The sequence below is a fragment of the Leptodactylus fuscus genome, chromosome 11 (genome assembly GCF_031893055.1).
Source record: "Leptodactylus fuscus isolate aLepFus1 chromosome 11, aLepFus1.hap2, whole genome shotgun sequence".
Lineage (NCBI taxonomy): Eukaryota > Metazoa > Chordata > Amphibia > Anura > Leptodactylidae > Leptodactylus > Leptodactylus fuscus.
In genome coordinates, this window is record NC_134275.1 from 76,535,008 (window position 1) to 76,557,740 (window position 22,733).

Below are 22,733 nucleotides of genomic sequence, written 5' to 3' on the forward strand. Positions count from 1 at the left end.
TGGCTCAAATGGGCCCCAACTATGTCCCCGTGGGGGCTGTAAATCTTTATAAGTATTGGAAAATGAGTAAACTAGAGATAGAGGGGTTCACCAGAAGATTGAGCATCAAAATCACCAGAAGACCTTGTCAGACATCTCCTATGGGGGCCCGTGATGGTCTAACTTCAGGAGAATGCCTCGTAACAGTATTTAGGAGACATCTGTCACAGCTGGGTGCAGTCTGTGGTCTCCATAGGCCCTGAGAGGGGAGATCTCTTAGGTCTGACAACTGCACCCTGCACAGATCAGTGGAAATTGATTTGGGGTAAATTTCCAAAACTGGACTTGTCTTGCAGGCTGCAGCAGGTTACTTTTTAGTAGTTCTTGTCTTCTATCCTTGGTCTTGTCCTATCACATGATTCCTCCACCATCTTGCTCTACGTTGGGGGTGGGATATTTTCATGGTGTTCAGTGTCTGGCTTCTTCTAAGCAGATAGATTATTATTTATTAATGGCTAAAATGTTCCATTCTGGTTTTTACAGACTATAGAATTTTTTTTCATCTCGATTCCCGATTCTCCTTTTTTCACAAATTATAACCAGAAGATCTTGTTGACTTTCTCCTGGATTGTAAGGAATATTAAATGCAGTTTTCTTTTCCTTCCCTGACTTGTACTTTTCATTCTCCTTGTCACTCAGTTGCTAAGAGGTTTCCATGGAATAAAAACTATATTTAAACCTGCTCTGAATGCAGGTCCTAACATAAAGAAAATGGAGCTCGTCCTCAGCAGGTCCCGCACGTCTGCAGCCTCCACCCTGGTCTCTACTTCCTGATGTCTCTGCACACAGGAAATGCCTGGGATGGCGGCTCAGCCAATCACAGACCAGGTGGGACCCCAATACATTTACAGTATGAGCAGGGACTGCACTGTGCACCACTCTTTATGTTGGGACCCACATTCTCAGAAGGGGGAATATACTTTTTTGATTTCTCTGGAAACCCCTTTTAATACTGGTCTATCTTCAGATACAGCTAGACTTACACCACAACCTCCATGTGGTATATATGTGAACATTGTGTGTGTTTTGGGGATGTCACTAGTACAGGCTCACCATGAGTGGCACCCCAGATTTCTGGCCCATTGCCCTAGATCTCCAGGTGCCCACACTTTCATCTGTATCAGTGTCCTCAGGGCACTAAGGTGGGTTATAGAGTTTCAGCTCCCTGCACCACCATTCACTCTTATAGGCAATAGGTTACTTCAGGCTCAGAGCCTCAGAGATGTCAGACAAGACCTCTAAGGAAGACACCACAATGGTAGAAAGAAGACGTCCATTTGGTCCATTCCCACTGAATAGCTAAAGTAGCACAAATTATTGACAAAGATTCTGCTGGCTATGGGACAATGGTGCCGGAACACACACGGAACCGCAGCTTGCTATGTGTGGGCCAGCATAGCCACAGACTGGCCAGAGTGCCCATATTGACTCCTGCCCACTACCAAAGGCTTCTACAATGAGCATCAGAACTGGACTACTTTTGCATCACATGGTCGGGCGAGGGGTGTGTCACTAATCTGGGACACAAGAAGACACCTAGATGCTGTATGTGAAGAAGCCAACCCGGCAGAGGCAGAGTAAGATGCTCTGGGCAAGGTTCTGCTGGTCTCACTGCAAGAACTGCTCAGGAATGGTGTAAGGAACATGACAACGAGATCAAGGTGGTGACTTGGCCCCAAATTCACCAGATCTCAATCCTGTCAAACACCTATGGGATGTTCTGGAAAAACAAGTCCAATCCATGGAGGCCGCACCAAGAAACTTACAGAGTTTAAAGGCTCTGCTGAAAAATACCAGAGGACACCATCACAGGTCGTGTGGAGTCCAGGAGAGGTTCTGCAGCCTTGATGGACCTTCACAATATTACTGGTTTATATGTAATAACTGATGCCAAAGAATTCCAAATCATTCTATCAATGCCGAGAAGTGTATATGTTTTGTATACTTATATGGCTATTGTGTTATATGTTTGTAGATGAATATTGGTATATTGTGTATGTGTGGTTGTATATTGTGCAAATGTATATATTGTTGTATATGTTGTGAGAAGGTGACAGGCAAAGTGTTGGAGTCACGGTATATCTCCCCCAGATTTCTGTGTGGTCCAGGGCAGGTCTTCAGTAGGCCTCAGCCCCAGGTCCCCGGCTCATTACTGGGCCATAAAAGGCTGCAGAGCTTGCACTTGAGGGAGGATTCTGGGAGGAGAGGGGGCGCCTGCGCTGTCCTGATGCACTGAGAGTCTGCGCTATATTTGTTTACCCGTGTGGTTGGTAATAAGCCATGTAATGTACACTTAGTACTTGTTTAGTTAGTGCTCAGACGAGCAGGGTTTTGTTTGATGTTTTTGCCTGAAGTTAAGGCTGTGTCTTATTTTGCTCATTTTGTGCCTGAGGTGAAGGTTTATTTATTTTGTTGTTTTTCTCAATAAACCTGTTTGCTGCATAGTTTGTGTCCCTGTCTCCAACTAGTTGGGTTCGCACCGTTCCTGCTACCCAGCTACTTTCCCCACAATGTGAATATTGTGTATTTACTGTGTATAGAATAGTATATGTGTATAGTGTGTTCATATAGGATTGTATGTTGTGTGTGTTTCTATAGGATTGTGTATACAGTGTGTGTATAGCCTTAACAAACATATGCCTTCTCCTTATGGTCCCCAAGGGCCGAGTCTTGTCTGAATTGGGTAATGAAATGGACTCGCACTCTCTGATTGTTACAATTTGCTCTTAAAAACGTTTTCGCTCTTGTCTAATAAAAGACACGCGGCAAATTACCCAGCGAGGAGATTAAGTGTGGGGTGACTTGGAAGCGACAGGAGAGATGTGATTATCCAGGCTGGAACATGTTGTACGTTACATTCTCCTACTGATTCGAGGAATAAGAATTCCCTGAATTTAGCTTCAGGAAGGGAGGGATGTGGGAGGCCTGTGAGTTAGGCCGCATTCACAGCCTCCATGTCCATGAATAACAAACATGTTGCTCCATCTTAGGGGTTTATTCACACAACACTGAATGTCTCGAGGTCTAGTCACACCTGTTATCAAAATGGACAAGGATCAAACATGTCAGGTTTTAATGATGGCCATAAGATACAATCATCAAAAAACCAAAGGTGAATAGACCCGTGCGATAAATGTGATTTCTGGGACACAGGCCCCGCTCATCTCACACTGATGGGGGATGGACTGAGATTGGTGTAGTTACCGCTGTGGTCACCAGTACAGAGCTCACATATTGGTGACTTGTAAAGAGGGACAGTGCTGGATCTTCTGGGCTACGAAGAGCAAGTGCACATGTAATTTTAGCTCCCCCTAGTGGTGGTTCCTAAAAGCCAAAATGTTATCACGTAACGCTATGGCTGTGTGACCGGGAGTTTTTGCAGCACATCAGCCTATACTGTGACATGAATAAGCACAGAAGTTTTGGCCTATTTATCATACAAAAAGAATAGGAACACGTCTTCTGTTGTCTTACGTCACCTATGCCAGTCTTAATCGATTCCTCAGTTGGCCTCAGATGTGCCAGAATTATTAAAATGCTCCATTCTCTTAAAAATCCTGGCACATCTCAGGGGATCCCGTGTCGATGTCCTCTGTACATCCAGCATGAATTCTAACAAAGTCTGTATAATATAACATGACTAAGGCACACATCAGGAGGATGGACATGTATGGCCTCTGTATCACTAAGTGGACTGATATGTCACATATGACTTACTCTGAATTTATATATCTGTGCGGAGACCCCTAGGGGCCATGTGAAGGAGGTAAGTTCAGGTCCTGGTATTTCAGTACTAGTGTATATATATATATATATATATATATATATATATATATACAATTATATTATATAGTGTATATTATAAGTGATATTATTTGTATGTTCTCTCTGGATATTGCCGTTAGAGGGGATCCCAGTTCCAGAGGATCCCCTCTCCCGCCTCCCCCCGATCCCCAGAAGTAAATAATAGAGTATTTACCATTTCTAACCTGTTTATGATGCTCTTGATTTGCGTGTCCTTCTCCATCTGCTGCTGCCGCAGCCTCTTCTCGCTCTGCTCCAGGCGGGACTGATATTGCTGCAGCATTTTATTTGTTTGCTCCTCCTGAGTGAGGAGACGCCGCTCATATTCCTCCAGCTTCCGGTTTGACATCAAGAGTCGCTCTTTTAGGGAATAGATCTCCTCCTCATATTCCTTCACCTAAGAGGATTAGTGGGGCAGGGAGAAGAAGAGAGTGGAGGAAAGATGGAGGAAAGAGACAGCGCAATGAAGGATTTCCAGAAATAACGAAAGACACTGAGAAGGTTAGAAGAGAGAATGGAAGAACAATGTGACATCAGTCCACAGAGAAGAGAATAGACCATGGCAAAAGTCAGAAGAAGATGGTGCAGGAGGTGAAGAGAGACCAATGTGTAATGTCCAGGGTCATGATGGAAGGATGAGGTTGGCAGAAGTTGTTCTCACCCTCTCCAGACGACTCTCATCCATGGATTTCGAATATTCTTTCAATTTGTATTCTTCTCGTTCTATATGTGCGCTCTCGATGTCCGCTGAGAGGTGAGGCATGTTTGACACCCAGGCGACTGTGCGTTCCGAGGCTGGAGTGACCGGGTTCAAAGTGGACTGTGTATGTGAGTGCTGTGGTGAAACAGGCCCATGTTATCTAGGATAGACTAAGAGTGAAGGCCGTACATTGAAGGGTACAACTAGGTGGTGGCTTGGTGACGTACCTGCTTGGTTATGCTGGGTTTGAGCCCTCCTCCATCTTTCTCCACCGACTGCTGCCTCATTCTGGCCGCTCCATACATTGGTTCTGGGCTTTGCAGCAGGTTACCGCTGCTTGGTCGGGGTTTATGGGCGGCCTGCACCGTCAGTTGTTGGGATTTGCCCCTGTGTAGGGGAGGAGGCTGTGTTTCTTGCCTCCTCTGTACTCCGGGGCCAATGGTGATTTGTGGAGGTGACAGCATATGTTGCAGATTGTCTTGGAGGGAAAGCTGCCTCTTACTGTAATGTAGAGAAGATATTAAAATTGTAAAGCGGTAAATATAACAAGTAGGAGATCAGGCCACTGTCTAATATACCACATCCATATAACAAACACAGACTCGACACCAACACTATACACAAGCACAGACGAGCCATCTCTGATCACAGGAGGTGACGGCAGTTTCCAGGATGACTCAAGTTTTTTTACCAATGTGCTCACAAACCCCGGGGCGGGCTGGCATCACAGCCACAAAATGTTATCTCATCCATTGTCTGCTGAAAATCTTAGAAAAATCCCTAGATGTACTGGATGTCTTGCAGCCAGAATGATGCGTATACCCTGCATGTTCTAGATCCTTCTCTGTCCACGTTACATCATCTGGGTCATCTGGGTATGTTTTGTGCCCCTTGTCTCTGTGAACCAATCAGACGTCTCACGGCAGCACCCCTCTCCTCCATATTTTCCACTTACTGTTTTACCCAAGATGGGGGGGTTTTTGGTGACTTTGGAAGTTTCTGATTATTTTGCTGGAACTCCAGACTGGTTAAGGGAGAGGAAGAGGCGACTTTCCCAAAATACGATAACACTTCCCAGGAGGCTCCTGAAGAGAAAGAGTTACCTCCTGTGCTCCCAGAAGAGCGGACGTATCTCCTGAGCCACCAGTATAGTGAGACAGTCAGGTCTGAAAAAGGAGCCGTGTCCAGCACATTTTAGGGGTGTGCAGAGACGCCCACAAGGCTCATGGTCACATAAATGGGAATGACACCATTCTGCCAGATCTCCTGTGCTCCCAAAGTTTAGGAAGAACCCTAGTACAAACTAGCTATAATCTCTCAAGCACTACCGATACGTGACTAGCAAACCAAATACACCCACCAATTTGACCAATAGTTGCCTGTTTTTGTCTCCTGTTCTCAAGAAGCACTGCCACCTTCCTACATGAGGAAGAGGAGTGAGGAAGAACCTGTGGACCATTACCTTTCTATTTTACACAATTGTCAATTTGTGACTGTAACTCTTTGTGTAGTAGTGATATTGAAATGACACAAATAACTCTTTGCAGCAGTAGTAAAATGAGATGTTCTAAGCCAGTCTTACGGTGACCTCTAGTGGTCAATATTAAAATCAACCACATTCCATTGCTGACTTTTATATTCCAGATCAGAAAACAAACACTTGATGACGGTTTTTAGGGATTTTTGGTCCGAGGATTCTCTTAGTCTCTTCACCTCTTCCCTTCAATCAAAGACCACTCGTTTCTGCCGATACGCACACAAATATAGCGGATATACCTATAAAGCTCGGAACAATAAGCTGTGGTTAATTGCAAGGTAAACTTGAAAACTTACTTAATTCAGCCCCGATATGTCTTAATTTAAGGCGCTGCTCTAGGTTTGTCTGAGGGCTCTTCGCCCACAATGCAAGTGATTGCTGCATTACATTGACCTGCATTGTGACTCCCCAATTCCTCACCGCCCATCTTTTTATTTTCACACCTACAACAGAAAGGCAGCTCTGCCACCAGGCAGCTCACAAAAGGGCTGAATCAGTCCAAAAAAGAAGATGTTTTCATACAAGAACAACACCTTCGTCTACCTTGTATCATGTACTAAGTGTGGGACACAGACTTGTGACATATATATGGAATAACTATATATAAATATATAGTGGTATATACATATATGATTATATATGTATATAGAGTGATGTGTTATACCACCTCTCTACTCTTCCCACCTGGACCCCAAATCTTGCGCCCCCTAGCGGGGCTGGTACCTGAACTCTGACCCCTGCCGGCTGAACTCGTCGCTGTAGCTGTGACTGTGCAGCATGTGCTTTCCGGAGCTTAAGTCCTCACTCTTGCTGTAGCCATGGAATGGGGCAAAGGCATCAGCTCCAGGGTCCGGCCGATGAGGAGCCGAGTGTTGGGGTGGTGCAGCTGGGCCATCGGGGGCCATGTGGAAGAGCGGGTTCTGGAAGGACAAGGGAATGCGCAGCTGCTGAGCTGAAAGACCATCGGTGGTGACTCCCATCTGACTGAGCCGCAGACCAGCCGCAATGCTAGACCCGCTGCCCTGGGAGAGCCGGCCCCCTGGGCGAAGTCCCCCAGATATGGAGGCCTGGCTGGAGTTGAGCAGGTCCCCTACGGCTTGCAGGTTGGACACACTGTTCATGCGGCTATCCTGCAAGTCTAACATGGAAACACTTTTGTTCACGCTCAGCATCTTCTGGTCTGGCTCGGTGATGTCTGAGCTGCTGGTGCAATAGGCAGGTGAAGAACGGGTGAGAGGGCGACGCGACACAAAGAACATATCCTTGGAGGACTTGTCCTTGGTCGGTGAAGGTAGACGGGTCATGTCAATGGAGCTGTGGGGAGAAAAGAGTGAAAATGAGGATAACTATTAAAGAAATGGAACAGAATGAGGACATCTTGATTGATAAAGTGAAGAGCCGGGAGGTCAAATGTCTGTGTTGAACATCTGGTCCTCCAACATCTCCGAATCACATAGGGGCAAATACAAACAGCATGGAAATGATCCTACAGGGAATCTGATAAATAACCATTACAGCTTATACTAATTATATACAGTGATGGAAATTATTATTTCATCCCTTCCTGATTCTTTACAGTCTATAAGGGTAAGTTCATTTTAAGAGTGAGAGACAGAATATCAAAAATAAGATCCAGAAAATCCCATTGTAGAAGTTTTAGAAATTTGCATTCTGTATAGAGAAATTAGTATGTGACCCCTCTGGCACACAAGAGTTAATACTTGGTGGCAAAACCCTTGTTGGCGCGCACAGCAGTACCATGTACCGAAAAATCCTAAGTGACAACGTCCTTCCATCCACCATGACATTAGGTTGTGGCCGGGTCTTCCAGCAAGACAATGACCCAAAACATAAAGCCAAGGCAACAAAGGAGCGGCTCAAAAAGCAGCCCATTAAGGTCATGGAGGGGCCCAGCCAGTGTCCAGACCTTATGGAGGGGCCCAGCCAGTGTCCAGACCTTATGGAGGGGCCCAGCCGGTGTCCAGACCTTATGGAGGGGCCCAGCCAGTGTCCAGACCTTATGGAGGGGCTCAGCCAGTGTCCAGACCTTATGGAGGGGCCCAGCCAGTGTCCAGACCTTATGGAGGGGCCCAGCTGGTGTCCAGACCTAAATCCCATAGAAAACCTAAGGAGGGAGCTGAATCTCCGAGTTGCCAAGTGACAGCCTCAAAATCTTAATGATTTAGAGATGATCTGCAGAGAGGAGCCGACCGAGATCCCTCCTGACATGTCTGACATGTGCGCAAACCTCATCACCTCCAAACCTCTGACTGCTGTGTGCGCCGAGTCTGCTTTGCCAGAGGGGTCAAATACTTAGTTCTCGCTGCAAAATCAATTATAAAATTTCTACAATGTGAGTTTCTGGATTTTATTTTTGATATTCTCTCACTGTTAAAATTAACCGACCCTTAAGATTATAGACTGTTCATGTCTTTGTCAGGGGGAAAACTTACAAAATCAGCAAGGGGTCATATACTTATTTCCTTCACTGTATATATTGCTTATGAACAACTTGCTATATTACTGTTATTTTCTGATGTGTCCTTGGTTCTGTTCCTTTGTCTCTACCATCTCTGAAGACCTTAGTACCAGGCTGACAGCAGAGCTGTAGTTAGGCTTTGTATCACCTATGGCATCGGTTCTTCTCATGGCCCTTAGTCTGCATTTAAAAACATAAAGGTGGCTTGTCGGTGCCCCCTGACAGCCAGAACCTAACACACATGCCCCGTTTGCCCCCTCCTCATACACCCTGCCTATAACATGGTCCAGAGATTAGACCAGGGGTTTCAAACTCATTTTCACCAGGGGCCACTTCAGCCTCACGGGGTACCTTGAAGGGCCAAGACTGTTTTAGATGTGGGGAGATATTGGTGCTAAAAATATCAGCACCGATATCTTCTGCCCCAGGGGACATACTGGGAAATATCAGCACCAATATCTTCTGCCCCAGGGGACATACTGGGAAATATCAGCACCGATATCTTCTGCCCCAGGGGACATACTGGGAAATATCAGCACCGATATCTTCTGCCCCAGGGGACATACTGGGAAATATCAGCACCGATATCTCCTGCCCCAGGGGACATACTGGGAAATATTAGCACCGATATCTCCTGCCCCAGGGGACAGACTGGGAAATATCAGCACCGATATCTTCTGCCCCAGGGGACATACTGGGAAATATCAGCACCAATATCTTCTGCCCCAGGGGACAGACTGGGAAATATCAGCACCAATATCTCCTGCCCCAGGGGACATACTGGGAAATATCAGCACCAATATCTTCTGCCCCAGGGGACATACTGGGAAATATCAGCACCGATATCTCCTGCCCCAGGGGACATACTGGGAAATATCAGCACCGTTATCTCCTGCCCCAGAGGACATACTGGGAAATATCAGCACCGATATCTCCTGCCCCAGGGGACAGACTGGGAAATATCAGCACCAATATCTTCTGCCCCAGAGGACATACTGGGAAATATCAGTACCGATATCGCCAGGGGACATACTGAGAAATATCAGCACCAATATCACCAGGGGACATACTGAGAAATATCAGCACCGATATCGCCAGGGGACATACTGAGAAATATCAGCACCAATATCACCAGGGGACATACTGAGAAATATCAGCACCGATATCGCCAGGAGACATACTGAGAAATATCAGCACCAATATCACCAGGGGACATACTGAGAAATATCAGCACTGATATCACCAGGGGACATAGTGAGAAATATCAGCACCGATATCACCAGGGGACATACTGAGAAATATCAGCACCAATATCACCAGGAGACATACTGAGAAATATCAGCACCGATATCGCCAGGGGACATACTGAGAAATATCAGCACCGATATCGCCAGGGGACATACTGAGAAATATCAGCACTGATATCGCATGGGGACATAGTGAGAAATATCAGCACCGATATCGCCAGGGGACATACTAGGAAATATCAGCACTGATATCTCCTGCCCCAGGGGACATACTGAGAAATATCAGCACCAATATCTCCTGCCCCAGGGGACATACTGAGAAATATCAGCACCGATATCACCAGGGGACATACTGAGAAATATCAGCACCGATATCGCCAGGGGACATACTGGGAAATATCAGCACTGATATCGCCAGGGGACATACTAGGAAAAGTTACAGTGCGCTGACTTCATATAAAACACTGTACAAATAGAATACATGGTGTTATACAGGATACATGACATTTTATTTTGATCATCATACATCCTACTTGTACAATGTAAGTCCTATGGGGGTGATCTATCTCAGCTTGTGTGTGTAAGATTCTCTGCGTTCTTGAGTTCTTTGTTCAGTATGGATTCTTCTCTGTCTATACGGGTAACAGAACATACATACCTGTTGAGGTCTCGCACCAGGTAGCTCTGAAGCTCCGCTGATGGCCCCCTCAGGATGACGGGTTTTGGAGGTGGTAGCCGTTCTTGATGACTTGGCTGCCGCTGGATGTGGGGGTTCCTGAGCGCTAGGCTGATGTCGTTGAGAAGGCGAGGGAGGGGCCCCAACTTTATAAGAGCATCCTGATCCAATAGTTGTAATAGAAGAAAACATGATCTGTGAGATGGGGCAGCTATAGAATAAGTCTATGAAAGTGGATGTCCAGAATGTTATACAGCATAGAATAGTATAGTGCAGTATAGTACATAACATACCGTACACTAGTATTGGACAGTATATTACATTACATACCGTACACTAGTATAGGACAGTATATTATATAACATACCGTACACTAGTATAGTACAGGATATTATATAACATATACCGTACACTAGTATAGGACAGTATATTATATAACATATACCTTACACTAGTATAGGACAGTATATTATATAACATATACCTTACACTAGTATAGTACAGTATATTATATAACATATACCTTACACTAGTATAGGACAGTATATTATATAAGATATACCGTACGTACAGTAGTATAAGACAGTATATTACATAACATACCGTACACTAGTATAGGACAGTATATTATATAACCTATACCGTACACTAGTATAGGACAGTATATTATATAACATATACCTTACACTAGTATAGTACAGTATATTATATAACCTATACCGTACACTAGTATAGTACATGATATTATATAACATATACCTTACACTAGTATAGTACAGTATATTATATAACATACCGTACACTAGTATAGTACAGGATATTATATAACATATACCTTACACTAGTATAGGACAGTATATTATATAACATACCGTACACTAGTATAGGACAGTATATTATATAACCTATACCGTACACTAGTATAGTACATGATATTATATAACATATACCTTACACTAGTATAGGACAGTATATTATATAACATACCGTACACTAGTATAGTACAGGATATTATATAACATATACCTTACACTAGTATAGGACAGTATATTATATAACATACCGTACACTAGTATAGGACAGTATATTATATAACCTATACCGTACACTAGTATAGGACAGTATATTATATAACATATACCTTACACTAGTATAGTACAGTATATTATATAACCTATACCGTACACTAGTATAGTACATGATATTATATAACATATACCTTACACTAGTATAGGACAGTATATTATATAACATACCGTACACTAGTATAGTACAGGATATTATATAACATATACCGTACACTAGTATAGGACAGTATATTATATAACATATACCTTACACTAGTATAGTACAGGATATTATATAACATATACCTTACACTAGTATAGTACAGTATATTATATAACATACCGTACACTAGTATAGTACAGGATATTATATAACATATACCTTACACTAGTATAGGACAGTATATTATATAACATACCGTACACTAGTATAGGACAGTATATTATATAACATATACATTACACTAGTATAGTACAGTAGTATTCACTGAAAAGCGGAGGACACCATCCGCTCATAGAACATCTAAAATATAACGTTTATTAAGCTCATTAAAAGTATAGAGCCTGAATATTACACACCGTGCTCAGTGTATCTGATTTGTGACATAAATAAAAGGGATAGGGTAAATTGATTCACTCCACTTGGGAAAACCCTCACTCCCTAAAAATCAATAAGTGGCTTGCTCCAAATACTGCTTGTCACATAAAAAACACCTATCGGAGGCTCTAGGATCCAACACCCCTCCCCCCCCCCAAAACCCCTCTGAGGTTACTGGCCTAATGCCACGCCAACAGAGAGGGAAATGGTCTCCAAGGCCAGGTGTTCTCAGAGGCAGTACCAGGAAAAGCAAGACCACCACTAGCTTAAGAAAGACCCTACGCGTTTCCTCTACATAGGAGATTCATCAGGGGTCAAGTAACATTCCTCACAAAAGGAAGCGGTAACATCCGCTATTATAAAGGACGGTGTGCGTTCTTACCGCCGGCAGGACCGCCGCTCGCATTCACATTTTAGATGTTCTATGAGCGGATGGTGTCCTCCGCTTTTCAGTGAATTCTTTTATATAGAGCACACATATTTTCTCCCTGTGAAATATAGTATAGTACAGTATATTATATAACATACCGTACACTAGTATAGGACAGTATATTATATAACATACCGTACACTAGTATAGGACAGTATATTATATAACATACCGTACACTAGTATAGGACAGTATATTATATAACATACCGTACACTAGTATAGGACAGTATATTACACAGCACACACCTTCCAATACACCTATCTGGGTCACATTGGCGGCAGCTGTGACCTGGGCCCAGAATTTAGGGGCTCACACAGATCACCCTACAAACTCCATTGATTCCCTTTTATGGCCGCAGTCTGTAAATGTATCCCCCTGCCCTCTGGTGCCCAGTAATGAGTAGATTTATGATGCACAGCCTTCCACTGCCAGAAATACACACGTATACGGCCTTGCAGGAAGATTCTTATACTTACTTTACTCAGCTGGGGAATAACTTCCCATAGCAGGGCGTGCAAAGTACTCAGCTCCCGCCCCAGGTCGATGTAGCCCTCAAAGTTGCTGCTGTTGGTCAGCGCATCCAGGTTGGAGATCTCGTAGAGGAAATTCTGCATATTGGCCAACTCCGTCTCCAGGAACTCATTCATGAAGGACATGTGCTCTTCCTTACTGCTGAATCTGATGAGAGCGGCATCTCAGTATTTCTCCATAGGCACAAAACTAGCTCTTGCCCATTCTCTGTGCCCTGACAACCCCGCGTCATTCGTTAGGTCACTGTGCTGTGTGATTTTACACAGCATCACACATCTAAATGATGGAAGTGACGAAGTTGTCAGGACATGTATTACTGTCCATCTATTCAGTTCCTGGTGAAGTTGTCACTAAGTCACCCCAATGAATGGCACCGTCTGTTCCCTTCTCCCCACCCCCGCCCCTACTCTCATGTGATGGAACTGATGTCAGAACATCCACTAAGTTGTCAGGACATGTATTACTGTCCATCTATTCAGTTCCTGGTGTCACTAAGTCACCCCAATGAATGGCACCGTCTATGTTCCCCTCTCCCCACCCCTACTCTCACGTGATGGAACTGATGTCAGAACATCCACTAAGTTGTCAGGACATGTATTATTGTCCATCTGTAAAGTTCTCGGTGAGGTTGTCACTATGTCACCCCCAACGAAGGAGACGAACTACGCTCCCCTCTCTGACCCGGAGCCACTCCCCACCCCTGCCCCTACTCTCACTTGAAGTTGAAGTTGGCCAGGTTCTGGATGACCTTAGCGATGAGTGTGAGGGTCCTAGATGTTTGCTCATCAGGATATTCCTGCATCAGGCCGAAGAGGCTGGGGGACATGATGGCCGGACACAGAAAGCGGAGGAAGAGAGAGGCACTGATGAGGCGATCTGCTATGTCTTCACGGCCGCGCTCCGCACAGCGCATCCTCCATGAAGCAAAGACTTCTTTCAACTCCCGGGGAAACACACTAAGGCACAAAGAAGGAAGCAAGTGGAAATAGTAAAGGAGAGAGTTAGAAAGCTGACATAAGACGTACTTAAAGTGTACCGCTCCGTCACAGTGAAGGCTTATTGTAGATCCAATATCCTGGGGTCATTAAAACCAATATGGCTGCCTCCACTGTATGCGCAAGATACACTTTAAATGCATAATAAAAGGAAACACAGAAAAACCAACAAAGAGAAGGAAAATAGTCGTGAAGGTGAACATAAGAAGATTACAATAAGGATGGGAAATACAGAGAGGAAAGGAGATCGTAATAGCACAGAAGGAGACGAGGGAAAAGTCAAATGTAATGGAGAATGACTAACATATAATGTCTTATTCTGTTCCTGGAAATGACATCACATGACCAGACACTGACCAATGGGAGTTGAAGACTTTGCAAAGCGCAAGTTCGCAGCACATCCTGAGATTGGCCTGGTGATCGGGCAGGGCAGAAGGCGGACAACGCATGGGGTCAACCTCGCAGTCCTCCTCTGATTCATACAGAGCCCGAATAAACTCACCTGCCAAATGAAAAGGATCAGGGGTGTGAGCAGGACATCAGGAGTAAGGGATAAGGCAGTGTTATGGACCTTCTGTATCTACAGCCTCACAAGAAAGGTCAGTGACAAGGAGAAGAGCGGGAAGGACGCGGCGTCTTACCAATGGCTTCCTTGAGGTATCTCTGTCCTATCAGTTTCAGATACTCCTCTATGGCTTTAGTTGCAAGTGTGTTCTCACGGAGAATAAGGTGCTCTCTATCAAGGAAGCGATCAACCTCTGTCATAGCCATATCCGAGAGGAAGTCCTGGGAAGAAAGACACGGACCATGTCTGGCTGGATGATATGCGGCCAAGACGTCACATAGTCAATGAGACAATACGTAAGAAATCAGTCAGCAAAGTGCTAGTCAGTAAAATATAATACCGAGCCCTAACAGTACATGACCTTAGGAAGACGAACGCCTATCCGGTGGCAACTCAGTCCCATGCCAATAGCTGTCTCACCATGAGCTCAGACCCATGCCAATACCTATGCCTTGTGAACTTAGCCCTATACCATTACCTATCCCCATGTGAGCTCAGTCCCATGTCTTACCTATTCCTGTGTGCTCAGCCTCATTCCAATACTTATCTGGTGGGAGCTCAGTCCCATACCATTATCTATCGCAGTGTGAGCTCAGTCCCATGCCTATACCTATTCCTGTGAGCTTAGTCCCATACCAATAGCTATGCAGTGTAAGTTTGTTCTCATGCCAATACCTATCCCCATGTAAGCTCAGACCCAGGCCAAAACCTACCTGGTGTGAGCTCAGCCCATTGCCAATATAGATCCGCTTTGAGCTCAGTCCCATGCCAATACCTATCCACTGTGAGCTCAGGTCCATACCAATACCTATCCACTGTGAGCTCAGGTCCATGCCGATGCTAAGGGCAGACATTATCTAGTAACAACCACCCTTACATGTTACCTCTAGCTCTATGAGACTGTTGTAGATATATATATATATATATATATATATATGTTATATGTAGCTGTATTATTTGTCCTCATACTGTTTGGCTCTGTTCATATGTGTATTTCTGGCCGATGACAGCGTCCTCCCTCTCCCCTCTCCATAGACCTCTATGTGTGAGGCTGTATAAAGGCTGCTATTGGAGATTAGAGTAAGAGTGAAGGGAAGAAGAAGTAGAGAAGCCAGATAAGTGTGAAGGAGACATATTTCAAGGTACTTTATATCATCTATACTACTAATTTATGAAGTTTGATTATAACAGGCCCTGGGGTGAGGCCTTGGCCCTAGGAGCACTGCTCTTATTGCTCAAGAAGGATGTGTTATAATAGCAGTGGGAAGATTAACTGTCAGTGCACATGGGGGCACATGCAAGAGGTGGTAGGGGTCTGAGTGCCCAGAATAGGGCCCGCCCCCAGTGCGCCAACTGACTCATTTGCATAAGATCTCAAAGTTGTTTTCCTCTACAAGTGACATATATAACAGAGCTTTGATGTTTATCAGTGTAATGTGCTCATGGTGGTGGCAGCTGACTATGTTAGGTGATAGTGAGACATTCCCTTTAAAGGGAGTCTATGTTTTATTGCCATACATTGCTGTAATGGCTATGGGTATCATTATTATCTCACAGGCATGCACTTGGCTCCTAGACCCAGTGATACAATGGAGAGGACTCCTAGACCCAGTGATAAAATGGAGAGGACTCCTAGACCCAGTGATACAATGGAGAGGACTCCTAGACCCAGTGATACAATGGAGAGGACTCCTAAGCCCAGTGATACAATGGAGAGGACTCCTAGACCCAGTGATACAATGGAGAGGACTCCTAGACCCAGTGATACAATGGAGAGGACTCCTAGACCCAGTGATAAAATGGAGAGGACTCCTAAGCCCAGTGATACAATGGAGAGGACTCCTAAGCCCAGTGATACAATGGAGAGGACTCCTAAGCCCAGTGATACAATGGAGAGGACTCCTAGACCCAGTGATACAATGGAGAGGACTCCTAGACCCAGTGATACAATGGAGAGGACTCCTAGACCCAGTGATACAATGGAGAGGACTCCTAGACCCAGTGATACAATGGAGAGGACTCCTAGACCCAGTGATAAAATGGAGAGGACTCCTAAGCCCAGTGATACAATGGAGAGGACTCCTAAGCCCAGTGATACAATGGAGAGGACTCCTAAGCCCAGTGATACAATGGAGAGGACTCCTAAGCCCAGTGATACAATGGAGAGGACTCCTAGACCCAGTGATACAATGGAGAGGACTCCTAGACCCAGTGATACAATGGAGAGGACTCTTAGACCCAGTGATACAATGGAGAGGACTCCTAGACCCAGTGATACACTGGAGAGGACTCCTAGATCCAGTGATACAATGGAGAGGACTCCTAGATCCAGTGATACAATGGAGAGGACTCCTAGATCCAGTGATACAATGGAGAGGACTCCTAGATCCAGTGATACAATGGAGAGGACTCCTAAGCCCAGTGATACAACGGAGAGGACTCCTAGACCCAGTGATACAATGGAGAGGACTCCTAGACCCAGTGATACAATGGAGAGGACTCCTAGACCCAGTGATGTAATGGAGAGGACTCCTAGACCCAGTGATACAATGGAGAGGACTCCTAGACCCAGTGATACAATGGAGAGGACTCCTAGATCCAGTGATACAATGGAGAGGACTCTTAGACCCAGTGATACAATTGAGAGGACTCCTAGACCCAGTGATACAATGGAGAGGACTCCTAGACCCAGTGATGTAATGGAGAGGACTCCTAGACCCAGTGATACAATGGAGAGGACTCCTAAGCCCAGTGATACAATGGAGAGGACTCCTAGATCCAGTGATACAATGGAGAGGACTCCTAGACCCAGTGATACAATGGAGAGGACTCCTAAGCCCAGTGATACAATGGAGAGGACTCCTAGACCCAGTGATACAATGGAGAGGACTCCTAGACCCAGTGATACAATGGAGAGGACTCCTAGACCCAGTGATACAATGGAGAGGACTCCTAAGCCCAGTGATACAATGGAGAGGACTCCTAGATCCAGTGATACAATGGAGAGGACTCCTAGACCCAGTGATACAATGGAGAGGACTCCTAAGCCCAGTGATACAATGGAGAGGACTCCTAGACCCAGTGATACAATGGAGAGGACTCTTAGACCCAGTGATACAATGGAGAGGACTCCTAGACCCAGTGATACACTGGAGAGGACTCCTAGATCCAGTGATACAATGGAGAGGACTCCTAGATCCAGTGATACAATGGAGAGGACTCCTAGATCCAGTGATACAATGGAGAGGACTCCTAGATCCAGTGATACAATGGAGAGGACTCCTAAGCCCAGTGATACAATGGAGAGGACTCCTAGACCCAGTGATACAATGGAGAGGACTCCTAGACCCAGTGATACAATGGAGAGGACTCCTAGACCCAGTGATGTAATGGAGAGGACTCCTAGACCCAGTGATACAATGGAGAGGACTCCTAAGCCCAGTGATACAATGGAGAGGACTCCTAGATCCAGTGATACAATGGAGAGGACTCTTAGACCCAGTGATACAATGGAGAGGACTCTTAGACCCAGTGATACAATTGAGAGGACTCCTAGACCCAGTGATACAATGGAGAGGACTCCTAGACCCAGTGATGTAATGGAGAGGACTCCTAGACCCAGTGATACAATGGAGAGGACTCCTAAGCCCAGTGATACAATGGAGAGGACTCCTAGACCCAGTGATACAATGGAGAGGACTCCTAGACCCAGTGATACAATGGAGAGGACTCCTAGACCCAGTGATACAATGGAGAGGACTCCTAAGCCCAGTGATACAATGGAGAGGACTCCTAGATCCAGTGATACAATGGAGAGGACTCCTAGACCCAGTGATACAATGGAGAGGACTCCTAAGCCCAGTGATACAATGGAGAGGACTCCTAGACCCAGTGATACAATGGAGAGGACTCCTAGACCCAGTGATACAATGGAGAGGACTCCTAGACCCAGTGACTCCAATGGAGAGGGACTCCCAGGGACTCCTAGATCCAGTGATACAATGGAGAGGACTCCTAGACCCAGTGATACAATGGAGAGGACTCCTAGACCCAGTGATGCAATGGAGAGGACTCCTAAGCCCAGTGATACAATGGAGAGGACTCCTAGACCCAGTGATACAATGGAGAGGACTCCTAAACCCAGTGATGTAATGGAGAGGACTCCTAGACCCAGTGATACAATGGAGAGGACTCTTAGACCCAGTGATACAATGGAGAGGACTCTTAGACCCAGTGATACAATAGAGAGGACTCCTAGACCCAGTGATACAATGGAGAGGACTCCTAGACCCAGTGATGTAATGGAGAGGACTCCTAGACCCAGTGATACAATGGAGAGGACTCCTAGACCCAGTGATACAATGGAGAGGACTCCTATGTCCAGTGATACAATGGAGAGGACTCCTAAGCCCAGTGATACAATGGAGAGGACTCCTAGACCCAGTGATACAATGGAGAGGACTCCTAAGCCCAGTGATACAATGGAGAGGACTCCTAGACCCAGTAATGTAATGGAGGGGACTCCTAGACCCAGTGATACAATGGAGAGGACTCCTAAACCTAGTGATGTAATGGAGAGGACTCCTATGTTCCTCCAGACATGGATCCTCTGCAGGTGACTGCAGGGAATGTGAGTAAGGACTGAGATGAAAGTGACATGTCTGGAGTCTGCGTCCTTTCACCTATCCAGCCTTTATAGCAGCCTCTGGCGATAGAACATACATGTGGAATCCCTTTAACTAGGACAAGCTGAGTGGGTCAGATAATGGGTAACAATGTTTTTCTGACACCTTCATTATACATATATAGTATGCCAAACATAAACTCTGGAAGCCTCAGTGCCTGCACTTTGGTATGGTATGTCCTTACAGTTTTGGTACATGTACCAACCTATGGTGCGTATGGTAAACGTAGTATTACAGAGGTACTCTCCATAAAACAGCACTCAATGGCAATTTATGTTTTATTTTACAGTATACAAAAAAACCTCTTCATGATATTCTGGAGGTATCTGGAGGTGCAAGTAGGACCCACAGACTTCTATGAGTGCTATATTAAAGTAGTTTTCTAGGACTCCTATAACCCTTGGATAAGTCATTAATATGTCATTGGTGGGGGTCTAACCCCCCACTGGTGGAAAATGCCGCAAGGTTTTGGTGAGCACTGCGGCCTTTTCACTAAACACCAAGCACAGCGCCATATATACCATGGGGGTTGTGCTTGGTATTGCAGCTCAGCCCCATTAACTTGAATGGAACAGAGTTGCTGCTGTACCATGTGACGGAACATGAAATCATCAGCACAGGGAAGGGGCCAACTGCTGCAGCCCCTTCTAAGATCTGGTAAGTGCGGGTCCTTGGTGTTGGACCCCACTGATCACCAAGGATAGGCCAACAGTATACAAGTCGCAGTAACTCCTTTGCTAGTGCCCACTGATATAATTTCCCAACTCTTCCCCCACCAGCAGTTTTCGGGAAGTCAGGAGGGATGAAGATCAGGCAGTCTGATTCCTACATGCCCAATCCTTTATCCTCACAGGAGATAAGCAGCTGCCACAGAGGTTTGGCAGAGACATGTTCCTCTATCCTTATTTAGAACACATGCACACTTGGCTGAATCAAGTCTCCTTATGCATTAGAAGCTGGGAGGAATAGCAGCCTGGTGACTGGTATACGGCCACAGGTGATAGCACGAGTTCTGTATTTGCCACATGTCCATCTATGTGACCACTGGACCGCCAAACACTCCGGTCAGTCCAGACCACACTCACATTAACTTTATTACATCCTCTAGACAAGACTTACATGTAGACTGAAAACCCTGAAAGATCCTTCCAAATCATCACAAAGTCCTAATATCTAGAGGAGAGCTTCACATCCCGAGAAGCTCAACACCGTAAGATAAGGAAGAAAAAGCAATATCCCTGCAGGAGACCAACAAGATCCAAGGCTGACGGGGGTCAATATGGTGGTCAATACTTGGAAAACTTTACCTTTGTATCAGCAGAAAATTCAGCCACCGCCTGTCCAAAGAGTATTTAATAATTCAGGGAGGCTTTAATGTGACAGCGGACTGAAGATTAATGGCCGCTCGCATCTCAAAGCAACTTCTTGTAAGTCGCAGAGATACTTTACAGCTTGCTGCACAACATTTCCCATAATTCCCAGCAATACACTCCATGGCCCTTAAGTCTCCCTGCACTAATATGGCGGCGTCCGGCAGGAGACACACTAACCAATGCAATGGCCCTTCTCCTAGACAAGCCGCGCCGCACTATGTGCACAGGGAAGTCTATTCAAGGCCTGAACATTGACTTGACAGAGACCACTAGAGGCACGGCTTTAGGTAGTTTTAGGTAATTGTAGGCACAGTTTTTGTTGTTCATGTTTTTCCCAATGTTCACATTAATATTTGATCAATGTATTTCCCGTGTCTCTCCCGATGAGGACGCCGCCTGGCCCTGCAGCCATGTGAAGAATGAATGCGGAGATGGCTGCTGTCTCCAGTAACTTCTATAGGACTCTTCTGGTTTCGTGTGCTGCCGCCTTCACCCCACCCAGAAACCACCTGACTAGGAAGGACAAGGATTGATGGGCCCATGTTCTGGGGCTGGTGTTAGTGCCAGAGGTGTCACTGACAGACATACCGTATATCCCCTTCATGGGAAAAAACCACAAAACAAATGCTACATAAAAATGCAACTCTTAAAGGGGTATTCCCATTTTAGTCACTATCTGCTCCATAAACTTTGCATAAATCTGTAGTAAGATGCCTCTTTCCCCACTTATCCGGCTGCTTCTCTCTTCCCCACTCACTAAACTGACATTGACTCTGAAATCTGTCCTGAATTCTGCCGTATTCTAGAAGGTGACAGGGGACTTGTGTTACATAGAAATGTTTGGTGGGGCGAGACAGAGGTACAGACATTGTATTCCCAAAGTGTCTCTATAATGTCCTATAAGATCCTGCTGATGATTCTGTCCGCGAGAATTATGTCTTTTCTATGGAAGACATCTCAGCCGCTTGTCTCCAGCCACCAGCTCAAGGAGAACTGAGGATTAAAGCGGGAAAACCAGTCATATAATAGCCCAAAACAGTGTCATCCTCATATCCACACACTATACTATTCACATTCACCTCTGGGATCAGAACAATGGTCCAGCAAACCCTGTAGCCGTCCCACTTTCTGTACAATTGGCACATGGCAATGAAGTTTATCTATAGTATTTACAGAAAGGGCAGCAGAAGCGACTCTCCTTCATGTGGGGAGCCATACAAGCATCTATGAGACACGTATGGAACACGGGATCACTACAATGGCTAACATGAGCCAATCACTGGACATGTGTGTTGTACTAGGATATTACAGCCCACCACCACAGCCATACACTGGTGGTCCAGAAGCTTGTAGGACAGAGGTGGACCTCATAAATTCTGTTACACAACTCTTACTGCAGTCACCTCAGTCAGACACTTTAGCCAGAGCCAGGATCCCTCGATTTTTATTTTTGACAAAACAAGTGACAACCAGTGGGAGATACTGGATTTTTTTTTTTTTTTGGTTGGTTGTCGGGACTGCAGTTAAAAAGTTTCAGATCTGCAATCATCAATGGACCCCAGACCAGACCACAAACCACAGAGATCGAGCAACTATTATGTCCATGTTTTAGCTTATAGCAATGGTGTCCAAAACAACAACAGACCAACCATGTGTGCCAAGTCATTCAGAAAATGGCCATCTGAAAGCCCCATGTAAAGCCGGGGTAGGCCAAGTCTATCAAACACAACCACCGGCATGAAGAAGGTGGTCCAGTAAGGTTTGATTCTTCACCGCCTTAGATAAGCCACCATTCTTGGTTCCAAGCTTTACCCAAACTGTGCCAAGAACACACAACAAGATGACTTAGCCCGAAGATGGGTACATACCTGACCAGAGGCGGGTTTAACCCTTGGGACCCCCATCTATCAAGAGAACCCTTGTACCCGTGTCTGAATGAGGTGGAGTAGAGCCCTTGGCTATGTTAGGCAATCCCATAGAGTTGAGTCTCACCTGCATCATGGC

The 22,733-nt window shown here is 45.4% G+C and overlaps 1 protein-coding gene across 11 annotated transcripts in view; it reads right to left on the minus strand.

Moving 5' to 3' along the window:
• SYNGAP1 (synaptic Ras GTPase activating protein 1) overlaps positions 1–22,733 on the minus strand; it is a 152,618-nt gene that overhangs the window by 12,345 nt on the left and 117,540 nt on the right. For 8 of the 11 annotated variants that reach the window (XR_012711823.1, XM_075259221.1, XM_075259216.1 and 5 more), the window contains 9 exons: positions 14,748–14,892; positions 14,464–14,608; positions 13,828–14,067; positions 13,057–13,258; positions 10,465–10,643; positions 6,816–7,394; positions 4,771–5,044; positions 4,505–4,678; positions 4,019–4,240 (listed from right to left, as the gene is read on the minus strand). Coding sequence is in view for 10 of the 11 variants with exons in the window: in XM_075259221.1 (XP_075115322.1) it covers positions 4,019–4,240; positions 4,505–4,678; positions 4,771–5,044; positions 6,816–7,394; positions 10,465–10,643; positions 13,057–13,258; positions 13,828–14,067; positions 14,464–14,608; positions 14,748–14,892 (2,160 nt within the window). In the remaining variant the exon portion in view is untranslated. The remainder of the gene's footprint in view (positions 1–4,018; positions 4,241–4,504; positions 4,679–4,770; positions 5,045–6,815; positions 7,395–10,464; positions 10,644–13,056; positions 13,259–13,827; positions 14,068–14,463; positions 14,609–14,747; positions 14,893–22,733) is intronic. The other 3 variants (XM_075259220.1, XM_075259222.1, XM_075259223.1) reach the window with 1 other exon arrangement.